This window comes from Lissotriton helveticus, chromosome 5_1 (genome assembly GCF_964261635.1).
Source record: "Lissotriton helveticus chromosome 5_1, aLisHel1.1, whole genome shotgun sequence".
Lineage (NCBI taxonomy): Eukaryota > Metazoa > Chordata > Amphibia > Caudata > Salamandridae > Lissotriton > Lissotriton helveticus.
In genome coordinates, this window is record NC_136065.1 from 828,845,353 (window position 1) to 828,857,661 (window position 12,309).

General features: G+C 45.5%; 1 protein-coding gene across 2 annotated transcripts in view; it reads left to right on the forward strand.

Annotated features, from left to right (window-relative positions):
• Positions 1–12,309, forward strand: part of LDB3 (LIM domain binding 3) — a 432,694-nt gene that overhangs the window by 117,866 nt on the left and 302,519 nt on the right. For both annotated transcript variants that reach the window (XM_078643294.1, XM_078643293.1), the window contains exon 3: positions 1,631–1,782. In XM_078643294.1, coding sequence (XP_078499420.1) covers positions 1,631–1,782 — 152 coding nt within the window. The remainder of the gene's footprint in view (positions 1–1,630; positions 1,783–12,309) is intronic.

Here is a 12,309-nt window from a genome sequence, read left to right on the forward strand (position 1 = left end):
AAAGGTCATGACTGCGAGGAGGTAGCGAGAAATTACGATAGTCTTGTAGGCACAAGTAGCCATGTAGACTTTTACAGGTCACCGTGTCCTAAAAAATAAAGTAACCTGGCAATATCCCCCACCTCTTCTATGTACATGCTCGACTTCATATTTGTTACTTTCTACTTTTTGATGAATGTGATGTTTGTTATGTATATGTTTTGAGTTGCGAAGGAAAGAAATCTGTGATCTAAATTGTGCTGTTTTCTTATCCGATGTATTAGCAGTGGTAAGAAGGATGTGATGGTTTAAGGAGAAGTGATACGGAAAAGGATGTCCTTAAATCATTTATGAACAAACAATAGTAGGATATTTGTGTTACTGGGAGGCGGGTGTCAGCCTTCTTTTTGTTTTCTTATAAACCATTGCAATCTGATACTTCAGAGCTGATTGTGACTATTGAAGTTTATCAAATGTACAACTCACCGAATGCCAGTAACAAAGCGGAAGACTGCACAATTTCCACACTCGTTCCTCTCAAGTGAAGAGCAGCAGATGTCTGTACAGCAGGATCCCTGGTTCCTGCAAACAGGCGTTGGCAGCTGCCCAATGGCAACCTTATTTGGCAACCAATACAACTCTTTATACTAATATACTTGAGAAGTGTGTGCTGAAATGCATAGGCAAAAGCACTGTTAGTATCTTCAGTAAGAAACCATCTTAAAAACTAGTACTGCTGTGTTGTGTTTATATGACCAGGGTTATCTATGTGTGGTTGTCAAACTTTGAAAGGCTGGGATCATTCAGCGCTCCCTGTCCGAAAGCTGTGTGTGTGTTTGGGGGCCAAAGGATCCCATTGGACAACATCTCTTGCTGTAACTGAGATAATTTCCTTTCCACAATATATGTGGATTCGAACGCCAATATGTGCTCAATATCAAACCTTAGAAATATAACTTGCACGTTATTGCACAGTAGAAAGCTGAGTGAATTTGAAGGACTAAGGATACTCACCATACAACCTTAATGATTTTTCACAATTATTCCTGTCCTGAAGGCCATTGTGAGAGTCAACCACGTGGCAGAAACATTATTGCCTTTGCAGCATTCTCTACATTGTCAAAGACCAAGGACCTCATTTAGAGTTTGGCGAATGGGTTACTCTGTCACTGTTGTGGTGGATGACCTATCTGCCTTATCAGAATTGCCATAGGATATTATGCACTCGTAATGTGGTGGACAGGATATCCACCAGGTTTTATAACGGAGTAACCCATCTGCCAAACTCTAAATCCGCCCCTAAGGCTGACATATTAGTTAAGTATCATCCCAAAAAAATTCAAATATAGGTGCTTTAGAATCCGAGGTTGTTTGTGTTCACTTCAAACAATTCTGCATGCAGTACTCTCCTTTTAACTTGTGCATTTTGCACATGCTTCGTCACCCTTCGTGATTTTGATTATTTTACTATACATTATATAGGATGTTTTTCTATTTTCCTCACTCATCATAATTTTGAAATATTGTAGCATTTATTAGTACTTGTACTGAATGTTTTTTAGAAATTCCCCGGCATAAAATTGCCTCAAATGCTCATTCATAAGGAAACAAACTTGATTAATGTAACACATTTTTTTTTGTTCCTTACCAGATCACCCCCGGAAGCAAAGCTGCTCAGTCCCATGTCAACCAGGGGGATATTGTGGTGGCCATCGATGGTGTCAACACAGATGGAATGACCCACTTAGAAGCACAGAATAAGATCAAGTCCGCCAGCTACAACCTAAGCCTCACTCTCCAGAAGTAAGTTTAATCCGTTAGTGAGTGTTGTGTTTACTTCTTATACATGGAATATGAATACGTCATTATAAGTTATTGACCATAATTTTCTTACAGAGTTGGCAATTTAGTGAAGGTTGTGGCTGCGAAACTTTGTGAAATGTCTTATAACGCCATGTTAGGTTCAAAGACTATGGATTACGGTGCTTCCCAGATAAGTAAACATTTAAATAAATAAAACGAATTTCATTGAGTGCACTGCATCCCCAAATGCGATGCAGCGCGCGCAACAAAATTAGTTTTATTTATTTAAATGTTTACTTACCTGTAAAACTCCGTAATCCATACATTACTACCCCCCACCCTGCCCCTCCCCCTCCCAACGTCACCTCCCTTCAGGTACTCCCACTGCCGGCTGGGGCTGCCGTACACCGGCCGTAACACAAGCTCCCATAGGGAAATGGGGTGGTGAAAACCCTGTATCAAGGGCAGGGATTTACAGGGGGTGCCCTGGGTACCCCCTCGGCTAACAACCGCAGGCCGCAGGACTGAGGGGCTTGCTAGGAGCCCCAAAGTCAATTTCTGAAAGCCTTTCCATGTCAGAAAGATCGGTACGGAAAGGCTGTTAGAAACCGACATTGGAATCCTGACGTCAGAAACGCTGTCTCTAGGGGATTACGGTATGGTTCCAATCAGCCGGAATACTCCGAGAGCAGGTCAGAACGATGTCAGACTGATCAAGCGATTTACGTTCTGACAACCAAAATCGTAATCGGGCGGTCGGAATCTAACCTGACTGTGTCAGTCAGAAAGCCTCCGGCCTCTGGCCACGTGGGTCAGGTTCTGACTAGTGGTCGGAGGCTTTCCGACCAACATCGTAATCGGCCCCATAGTGTATTGTTGATTTAAAGTTCAAACCAGGCTGTCACATTTAGAACCAATGTGTTGGTCATCTTGCAATGGTAAAACAATGCTTCATTATGCACAATACAATTCCATACAACTCACAGACCATACCATGATGGTAACCAGGTTTAGAAGCAGTGGCAGCATGAAATGTGGCACACTGCAGATGAAATGAGCAGCAACGAAAGGTCAAATTTGAGTTTATTACCACAGTATAGCAAAAGTGACAAGTGAAAATACTTTAAAACCTCACAAATTGCATTTAACAATTACTTTACACAAGGAAAAGCTGTCCCAATAGTCACAATATCTCTTGAGTGTTATTTTGACGTGCTGCACAAATGTATCCCTATGTATCCTGCTTTGGTTAAATACACTTGTTAAAACAATACAAATAAAAAAATGTTGTGGCATAAACTGTATATGCAGAGGAACAGGGTATAGCATGCATGTGAGTATGTCCGCTCCCCACTCTCAAAAACAGTAATAAAAAAGCAAATTATACACTGCACGAATACACACACACAATATATATATATATATATATATATATATATATATATATATATATATATATATATATATATATATATGCCAAAAGAACTCCACACCGCTACCTCCAATCCCACGAGATCGGCGAAGCAGAAGATGGACCACAGTTGAGGGTTACAATTCTTTACTGCAGAGAAGGGTCAGAAGATAAAACCAGCATATATATATATATATATATATGCATTTCAAAATAAATACATATGCCTACTGCCTTTGTCTTAACTTGTCATAATAAACAGATTGGACCTTTGAATCTTGCTGAACCTTTCCCAGTGAACCAATCGGGCCTATTATTTTTAGCATATGCCATCAGGTATACAGTAACAAAATTACAAAAAGTTTCAGAATTACAGTTGTCAAATCAATATAAAATTCCACTAAAGAGGGCCTAATAAGGATTACTATAGTATCAATATTGTACTTTATGGTTTGTTCGAGTGGGTTACCGAAGCTAAAACCCTTGCCTTCCATGGGAACCTGTAAAATTCCATGTAGCAAAATGCCTGCCTACAGGCTTTAGGAGAGTTTAATAATAATCCACCATTAAAAGCCTATTCATTGCCTTTAATACATGTTTTTCACAATAAGTAAGTCTGGCCTTCTTAGGTTTTCAAATTAAACAGATTCTAATTAGGAGATCTGACAGAACTTTTCCAAATGAACCAATAATTCCCATATTGTTTATGATTGGCTTGTCACCATAACCAACTCATGGCTACTGAATTGCACATTAACTGGCAACCATTGAATACAGTTATAAAATTACAATAAAGTACTGTAGGCAAAACAATATACAACCCATGTAAACAGAGACAAAGAAGGACTATATCCCCAGGGCTTGCCAACGTGGGTCTCCGTCACCAAACCCATTCCTACTACAGTAATCTGTAGAATATCATGTAACAAAATACTTTTCGAAACCCTGTAACACAGTGTAAAAGCAGTCCAGTCTTAAAGGCCGATTGGTTTAAGCACATGCTTTACATAATAAATGAGACAGGTATGCTGCCTTCGTTGTAATAAGCAAATCAGACCGATAGCTGTGAATGTATCTTTTCCTTGTGAACCAATTGGGCCTGTAGCCTTTATCTTTGGCTTGTCATCATAACCAACTCAGGCCTGCTGTATTGAGTGAAAGCTTTCCCACATCAGGCATACAGTCATAAAATCGCAATTATTTATAAAACAAATGCTCTCTCTCTCCTAATAGGACCTAACCAGGATTATCTCAGTGCAATCCGTATCCCTACAGACTGTCAGAGGGGAAACCAATACCAAAACCCTTGCTTGCCACAGTAATCTGTGAAATTCCATGTAACAGAATATCTCTCTTCGTGCTTTAACCTTGAGTAATAACAATCCACCCTTAGCTTTTGTCTTTAACACACGCTTTTATGTCAGCCTACAGATTTTATCGTAACTTTCCATATTAAACAGATCAGGCTTGCCGCTATAACCAAATCAGTCTGCTCTTTTGAGCATCCCAGAAGGCAAAAAAACTGAATACAAATGCTATTTTTCAGTGGAAGCAACACATTGTCTGCACTTTCAAAAGTGGCACTGAAAGCACTCAAGAAATGATTGGTAAAAACGCCTCTCAATAGTACTCAGATCTGTATCTGTTGCTCACATAAGATTAGGCAATAGATAGCTGGACTGGCAAGCGAGACCTGAAAAGGAGCTATGTGCGTACAATGTGCTGCAGTTGAATTGCTATTGAGTTTTCCTGCTTTCAATCAGGTGATAGAAAGGAATCACACATCACAGCAATCTGTTGAAATATGTTGTCCCATCCATGTTGTGTAGGGCTTCCAGTTTCAAGGCTTGGCACCTCCCTCTGCCACATTTGAGTAATATCTTTGCAAAATGCAGTGTTAATTAAATTCGACACCTATGCGAGAGTAATTAACATTGCCTCACGTTTTTACTTTGGCCTCTAAGTGCTATGATGCTGTTATGAGCTGAGAAGGGATGCTTGTGTTCTCGTGTTAGAACATGGACCCATCTTTAAAACTATCTTACATATCACGCTTTCAAACCCTTTCCAGCTTCACATTCCGGGCTGAAAATAGTTTTGATATATTTCCGCTGTATGGATTTCACATTGATTCCTTATATATGCACACAGAACAGCATACATCGAAAAAGTAGCAGCTTTGTAGTGACGTGGCACTATAAATGTATTTGCATAATTTTAGTTGCATGTTTCGGTGTGGTTACCATATTAGAAATCAGCTAATACCCCAAAAGAAGAAATATGGTGGTACGGGTTTAAATGAATACATACCAGTGCTTTAAATGGGCCGCTACTCACCGGTACTGAGTACCGGCACTTCTTAAATGTATCGCTCTGAGTACCTGCACTTCTCTACTGCCCGAGGAGAGTACCGGTACTCATGAAAAGGTAGGCTTAGTGGCTGTGAGTGCCGGCGCAGTGGCGAGCAGGAGTGGGACGTGTCTCTGGGAGCAAAGGCGCCGCTTCTGTCTCTCGATCTGAGCCCCTGCTGAGCTATTCAGTTGGGCTCATCTGAATAATGTCCGGTGCTCGCCGTCACGCTGTGCTGGACAGAGCAGTGTCGAGATTCGTTTTACAGTGTGTGCGTGTGATTTTCAAAGCGCAGCACTTCAGGTAGGGAAAATTCTGTGCAGGGTAACAGTTTATACATACATAGACATATTATCAGGAGCGGATTCTCACACTTCCCGTACTGTCTCTGGATCAGAGGGTTAATGCCCAGACGATGCGATCGAAGTGGCCCCTGGAGCGCTAATCTAACTGCTTTCTGCACTGAGGCACCTACCTTCCTAACGCCACATGCCTCAATTACCCGGTCTGTGCATAGAAGGCTTTCTTATATGCCAAACAAGCTCAAAACTAGCGCCGCCAGCCCATTGTTTCCACACATTCCTAACACTCTCCTTTAGATGTGCCTGGCTCCCTTCTTGCTCTGTCACACTGTGGTCGCCGCCCATGCTGTGGCAGGGTGTTTCATTTTCTGCCTGCCAGCCGGGCCCCAGAGCACCCAGGAATTCCCCTGCTACATGGACTTGAAGGAGGAAGCCGGTGTTCGAGACTCGATCACCTGCTCAACTCCTCCTGACCTCGACATGATGGGCTATTGCTGTGCCCAGCCCCGAGCCCAACTTCTGCCCCACACTCACCACGCCAGCCCAGTGCTACCTTTTCTCTAAACTAGAAGCTTTGCTAATTTATTAGTAGTGCCAAGTGTTTAATATCCCTGCTTGACACTGTTGACAGTGACACTACGAAGCAGCACCCTTTATTTTCTCAGCATAGTTAGACTTGATAAGTCAGGTGATTATTGTTCCTGCTGGAGTGAGATCAGAGTTTTCTCCACTGGCACTTTTCACTCTGACCATTAAGTAGCGTAGAGGGTTAATATGCCTCCTTCAAAAAAAGCATATTGTATTGTACTTGATTGTATGTGGATAGCTCAGTGGGTTGCTGCTTTTGTCACAGAGATCCCTTTGTTACATGTGGTTTGGCCACACCTGAAGCTGAAGTTGGGGTGGAGGGTGCTGATTTTTTAAAGAATTTGAATAGCTTCAAAAGCACCTACTGCAGAGTTTGACTTCCTTGTTGCTTAAATGAGTGTGGTTTCTGATATTTGTCTATTTCTATTGACTTCATACCATGATTATGCTGGCAAGAAAGTGCCACTCTAAATGTTGCACATCTAGTTGTTGCCTGACTCTCGCAAATCCACGGAAACTATGAAAATGTCACACATAAGCAATCTGAAACATTAGCAGCTATACTCAAATGGATGTTTTTTCTGATATTTATATGATTCCTCCGTCTTCCTTGCTTAATTTTGCTAGCGAGAAAGAAAGTGTCACTCATAGTCGTGGAAATGGCACTCACAATTACAATGAAAATATGAAAATGTCACACATAGCAATCTGAAACCTTAGCAGCTACGGGGTCCATTCAGGCCCTGTGCTGTCAACTACATTCACACTATCCTCTGCATTTGCACTAACATAGGAATCATGGCAGTCCCCTGGTAGTGGCAATTAAAAAAGCCATGATGAAGAGTATAACATGGCTTTTAACATACCGAAATATTTTGTGTGTCTGCTTATGTTTGTGTGTTTGCCTGTATTCGTATGCTTGTTTTTTGTAAGAAAAATAGGTGGCACTTTGTGTGTACATGTCTGCTCGGTGACAAAGGTTCATAAATAACGTAGTAGGGAGGGTTGGTGGGTGAGTGAGTAGATAGATGAGTAAGCAAGGGTGGATGTATGAATGGATGGATGAGTGGATGGATGGGTGAAAGAGAGAGGATGACTGGATAAAAGGGTGAATATAGGTGGATAAGTGAAAGATTGGATGGGTGAATGAAAGGGAGGGGTGATGAATGAAAGGAGGGATTGAGTGAAAGGGTGGATGGAATGAAAGGGTGGATAGTATGAAAGGGTGGATGGTATAATGGAATGAAAGGGTTGATGGATAGATGAGAGAAAGGATTGATGGATGAGTGAAAGGGTGGATAAAGAGATGGATGAGTGAAAGGATGAATGGATAGGTTCAAAGATGGATGGATAGGTTTGTATATGAAGGGTGGACAGACAGAATGGTGAAAAACTGAATGATGGATGAAAAACTGAAAAGACGACAGAATGTAAAGGGTAAATTGTGGACATCAGCAGGTAAATGGTAGGATGAATGGATAGATCGATGGAAGTGGCAAGAAATATCTTCTGGGGAGGGTCATGATGATTTGCTTCATTTGCTTGGTGCCATAAGAGCTTTGGTTTGTAGTGGAGGTATTTTTAGTTTCTTCCTACTCACATGCTCAAAAATATATAGTATTGTGCCAAACAACAGCATTTAACAGTATGGCATTAAGAAGGTGTAACTATTGCAAAAAAAGGAAATGTTAACATATTATCTCATTTCTCTTTCATTTTGTGTAATGTTAACCTGCTTTGTTTATATACACACATTTATCATGTGTTTTCTTGTGTGGTGCAACTGTTATAGAAGTTAAGTATCATCATGTCTTGCCCTTAGCCCCGCCCCTGACCCCGCCCACTATCTACCAGCCGCGGGCCGTGGAGGGAGTTACGGTGGGGCAGGGAGGCGGGGAGGGGGCGGGGCAGGGTGGAGAGGGCTAAAAACCGGCACCTGGATAATTACAGGTAAGTAAACAATTTAAATAATAAAACGAATTTCGTAGCGCGCACTGCATCGCAAAATGCGATGCAGTGCGCACTACGAAATTCGTTTTATTAATCAAATTGTTTACTTACCTGTAATTATCCAGGTGCCGGTTTTTAGCCCTCTCCACCCTGCCCCGCCCCCTCCCCGCCTCCCTGCCCCACCGTAACTCCCTCCACGGCCCGCGGCTGCTATCTACACAGCTAGCTCATGTTAATGAGTACATGCACTTATTTTTTCCCATTTAAAGCACTGATACATACTCACCTGAAATATCAAACTAGTGTCGATTATCTTTGCAATCCAGTTACAATTTTCACTTGCTGTTGGAAACAATTCACATTTAAATGACAATATTCTCAGATTAACAGTTTTTAAGCGGGCACTCTGAATTTTCAAAGGTTATTAAACACACAGACATTCACACGATGAAGGATACAGTATTGCAGTGCTTTTCTTGTTCGTATGTATTACTTCTAGCAGGCAGGCTGTGTGATTTTGAAATGAGCATAAGTGCATAGGCAGGATACAATATAATGTGTATCCTTTATTGCAATAAATGTATAGAATTTGGTTGGCAGGCGATTCCTAGACGTGGGCTCCTTGCTCACTTTGCCACTGGATTCAAGCTAGCCTGGCTGATGAGGGCTGTTAGTCTGAAACCAGTCCCAGGATGCTTGTTTCTGGTCCAGGGAAGACATCGCTTGGCAGTTCTGGCTGAACTGTTCCCATGAGGCACAGGGTCAAGACTGTTTTGCATATAGCTGTGTCTGAACTGGGGTGGCCAAGTGAGCTAAAGAACGATGATCGATTCAACCCAGATCTGTGACTGGGGGTGAGTGTCTGAAATGTTTCAGCACTCCATCCATCATCTCCTTGTGTTTGCTTTGTTTGCCCTAAGTTGGCAGGGTATGCCCAGACGTGGGTCCCTTGCTCTCTTGGCCACTGGATTCAAACTAGCCTGTCTGATGAGGGCTGTTAGTCCGAAACCTGTCCCAGGATGCTTGTTTCCAGTCCAGGGAAGAAATGGCTTGGCAGTTCGGGCTGGACTGTTCCCATGAGGCACATGGTCAAGACTGATTTGCATATAGCTGTGTCTGAACTGGGGTGGCGAAGTGAGCTAAAGAACGATGATGGATTCAACCCAGACCTGGGACTGGGGGTGAGTGTCTGAAAAGAGAACCAACATTTTTACACATTTCATCAACTCCTCCATCAAATTAGCCACCTTCCTTGAAGACTGGAAACATGCAGCAGTCAACACCCTCCCCGAAAACCATCAGCCAACACTATCAAGCTGAGCAACGTCTGACCCATCTCCCTACTCCCATATAGTACTTAATTTGAGCTGGCAGTTTCCAGTGCTCAGCACTGGTACTTAATTTTCAGCACCCGCACGTGTGACAGCCTGCCACAAGTTGGCACTGACTGGCAAATTTAGACATGACCAGAATAACAGCTAATTACTAATGCGATATACACTTAAAATTACTATTACCCGTCGCCCAATCCATTCTTATAGCTTTGGGGGTCTGAAATATTCCGAATTGTCGCACTTGCAGGAGTGGGATGGTTAGTAGTTGTGTTGTTATTATCATTGGCAGCATAGCAGGGCAATGTGTGGTGCAAGCTGCAGTGGCATCCTCAATCAATCAATCAATCAAGGCATTTGTAGAGCGCACTACTTACCCGGAGGGTCTCAAGGCGCTAGGGGGTGCGGGGGGGGGTGCTGCTACTGCTCGAACAGCCAGGTCTTGAGCTTCTTCCTGAAGGAGAGGTGGTCTTGGGTCAGGCGCAGGTCGGGAGGGAGGGAGTTCCAGGTCTTGGCGGCCAGGTAGGAGAAGGACCTTCCTCCTGTTGTCGTTCTTCGGATGCGGGGGACGGCGGCGAGGGCGTGACTGGCTGATCGGAGATGGCGCTTGGGAGCGTAGAAGTTGATGCGGTTGTTGAGGTAGCTCGGGCCTTGATCGTGCAGGGCTTTGTGTGCGTGGGTGAGGAGACGGAAGGTGATTCTTTTGTTGACGGGGAGCCAATGCAGGTTTCTCAGATGTCCGGAGATGTGGCTGTGTCGTGGGATGTCGAGGATGAGTCTGGCTGAGGTGTTCTGGATCCGCTGGAGTCTCTTCTGGAGCTTGGCGGTGGTTCCGGCGTAGAGGGCGTTGCCGTAGTCCAGTCGGCTGGTGACGAGGGCCTGGGTGACCGTCTTCCTGGTTTCGGTGGGGATCCACCGGAAGATCTTCCGTAGCATGCGCAGGATGTTGAAGTACGACGAGGAGACGGCGTTGACTTGTCTGGTCATGGAGAGGGCGGAGTCCAGGATGAAGCCCAGGTTGCGTGCGTGGTCTGTCGGTTTGGGTGCGGTGCCCAGGGCGGGGGGCCACCAGGAGTCGTCCCAGGCGGAGGGCGAGGAGCCCAGGATGAGGACCTCCGTCTTGTCTGAGTTCAGTTTCAGGCGGCTGGTCGTCATCCACACGGCTACGTTTTTCATCCCTTCGTGAAGGTCGGCTCTGGCCGCGGCGGGGTCGTTGGTCAGGGAGAGGATCAGCTGGGTGTCGTCAGCGTAGGAGATGATGTTGAGGTTGTGTTGGCGTGCGATGGCCGCGAGGGGGCTCATGTAGACGTTGAAGAGGGTGGGGCTCAGCGAGGATCCTTGAGGGACGCCGCAGATGACTTCGGTGGCTTCTGACTTGTACGGTGGTAGACGGACTCTCTGTGTTCTTCCGTCGAGGAAGGAGATGATCCATTCTAGTGCCTTCTCCTGGATTCCGACGTTGCTGAGGCGCTTACTAGGGTGCGGTGGCAGACAGTGTTGAAAGCTGCGGAGAGGTCTAGGAGGATGAGGGCCGCTGTTTCCCCGTTGTCCATCAGGGCTCGGATGTCATCGGTGGCAGCGATGAGGGCGGTCTCGGTGCTGTGGTTGGCTCGGAATCCGGACTGTGAGCGGTCGAGGGATCCATTCGTCTCGAGGAAGGCGGCCAGCTGCTTGTTGACGGTCTTCTCGATGACTTTGGCTGGAAACGGGAGGAGCGAGATGGGGCGGTAATTCTTGAGTTCGGTGGGGTCCGCTGTAGGTTTCTTGAGGAGGGCGCTGAGTTCGGCGTGCTTCCAGCTCTCCGGGAAGGTGGCGGAGTTGAAGGAGGTGTTGATGATGTCCCGCAGGTGGGGTGCGATGACAGCGTCGGCCTTGTTGAAGATGTGGTGAGGGCAGGGGTCGGTTGGAGATCCGGAGTGGATGGAGTTCATCATGCGGACGGTGTCTTCGGTGCTGATCGGCGTCCAGGCGCGGAGGGTGGTGGTGGGGGGCGGTGGTTCGGTCGTGGCGTGCGTCGGTTGAGTGCTGAAGCTGTTGTGTATGTCCGCGATCTTGTTGTGGAAGTAGGAGGCGAGGGAATTGCAGAGGTCTTGCGATGGGGTGATGTCATTGTTTCCGGCGTTGGGGTTGGAGAGCTCTTTCACGATGTTGAAGAGTTCCTTGCAGTTGTGTGCGTTGTTGTCCAGCCGGTCCTTGAATGCAGTTTTCTTGGTGGCGCGGATCAGTTGGTGGTGCTTCCGGGTGGCAAGCTTGAGGGTGGTCATGTTGTCCGGTGTTGGTTCCCTTCTCCAGGCTTTCTCGAGGGCTCGGCAGTTCTTCTTGGAGCTCTTGAGTTCGTGGGTGAACCATGGGGCCTTCTTGTTGCCGGGTCTGCTGAGCGGGGTCCTCAGTGGGGCGAGTTCGTCCGCGCAGTTGCTGATCCACTTCGTGAGGTTGTTGGCGGCCTGGCTGGGGTTCGCTGAGCTGGCGGGAGGGTGCTGGCTCAGGGAAGAGGCGAGCTGGTCGGCTGTGATCTTTTTCCAGCTTCTTCGAGCAACCTGTTGTTGGTGGTGGTGGATCGTCGTTCTTTTGAAGGTGAAGTGGACGCAGCTGTGGT